General features: G+C 37.4%; 1 protein-coding gene across 1 annotated transcript; it reads right to left on the bottom strand.

The window, feature by feature from the left end:
- Positions 1-905: 905 nt before the first annotated feature.
- Positions 906-1,232, bottom strand: Tsp_15311 (hypothetical protein). The gene has a single exon (XM_003366481.1). It carries the CDS (start codon positions 1,230-1,232, stop codon positions 906-908), a length of 327 nt encoding a protein of 108 aa, XP_003366529.1.
- Between the last annotated feature and the right edge of the window lie 45 nt (positions 1,233-1,277).

Genomic DNA, 1,277 nt, shown 5'->3' with positions numbered 1-1,277 from the left:
AATGGAGATAGAAATTGAAAATATACTTACTGAGCTCTCTGTGTGGAAAAACAAATATTTAGCTGATTTTGTGGGAGCAGAAAACACTGAGGAGATTAATACTATTCATATGTATTGCCCACAAAAAAATTCATCGTCACGCAGAATAGCAACTGAAATGTTCGTCGTATTGTACAGTTATACCTAGAAGCCTGAGTTTAACAGCAAATCGGAATGCCACCATTTTGAAACAGCTCAGCAATGAACTATACATTTATAAGGGAAATTTTTGTTTTGCAAGTCTTTCAAATTTCTGAGAAATACTGCTTACTAAAATCAAAAAGTACGTAACTACTTAAACATACATGAATTCATCAAAAATACCAAAAGAATTTTTTAATATCAAAGTGTTACCTTGATGCAGTTTTTTTCATTTTTCGTCTTGTCACGCACCGCTACAATCAATGGAATATCACACAAATGAAATACTGACCATGGATACAGCATTCGCCTTTCAATGTTTGGTCTTATAACCATGTTATCAGTGATTTGAGAATCACGCATTTGTATTTCGTTATTTTGAATTAATAATAATATTTCATTGATTTTAATGAAGAAATATACTTAAGGAAATTTTACTGCTTTGCATAGGTTTGCAAACTGAATTGTATTTAACAAGAATACAGTTCAAAATGCACGAGGCTGAATTTCCATATAAACCAGTTTACTCATGACATTAAGTGCTTCTTGTTGTTGCGTGAAGGAACGGTTTATCTTTTTCAAAGAAATTCTTGAATATTGAAACGCGTATCACACTATCAGTGTGTTCTGGGATGAGTGATTGACGGGTAAACAACTGTTGATGTGTGGTAGACAGGTGGCTATACGGTATGCTTCGACAAATGAATAGCGGAGGGCCGAGCGAATTAGCGTTCACGTTCACAACGCTGAAGAGGTGGTGGTGAGGTGAAGGGCGGGAATTCCACTCTAATTATGTTGAAAAGATGTGGGGAGCATTTATACATCTCAGAATTGGTTCTAGAAAGCTGTGGGTCAGTTGCACCACACTTACTGAATGGTGGATGGAGTGCTAAGAATGTGCATGAGTGTGAATGGATGATGTTCGATGGGCGGACCGGCCTTATACAACCCTGAATGTACTGCGGAGTGAGTGAACGCACGTATACAACAGTCGATTGTGATGGACTAGGGCGGAAGAAAGAATGGCAGAATGATTGCTTTATGGATAGCATTCAGGTTACACCTCAGAATAGATGATGAAGACCGAAGGGGTCATT

The sequence above is a fragment of the Trichinella spiralis genome, assembly GCF_000181795.1.
Source record: "Trichinella spiralis strain ISS 195 chromosome Unknown Scfld5933, whole genome shotgun sequence".
Taxonomy (NCBI): domain Eukaryota; kingdom Metazoa; phylum Nematoda; class Enoplea; order Trichinellida; family Trichinellidae; genus Trichinella; species Trichinella spiralis.
The sequence above is the reverse complement of the archived record's forward strand: the minus strand, read 5'-3'. Positions and strand labels throughout refer to the sequence as shown.

What these genes read in the sequence shown, in the direction of transcription:
- Tsp_15311 (XM_003366481.1), bottom strand. Translation starts at nt 1,232, where the DNA reads ATGCTATCCATAAAGCAATCATTCTGCCATTCTTTCTTCCGCCCTAGT.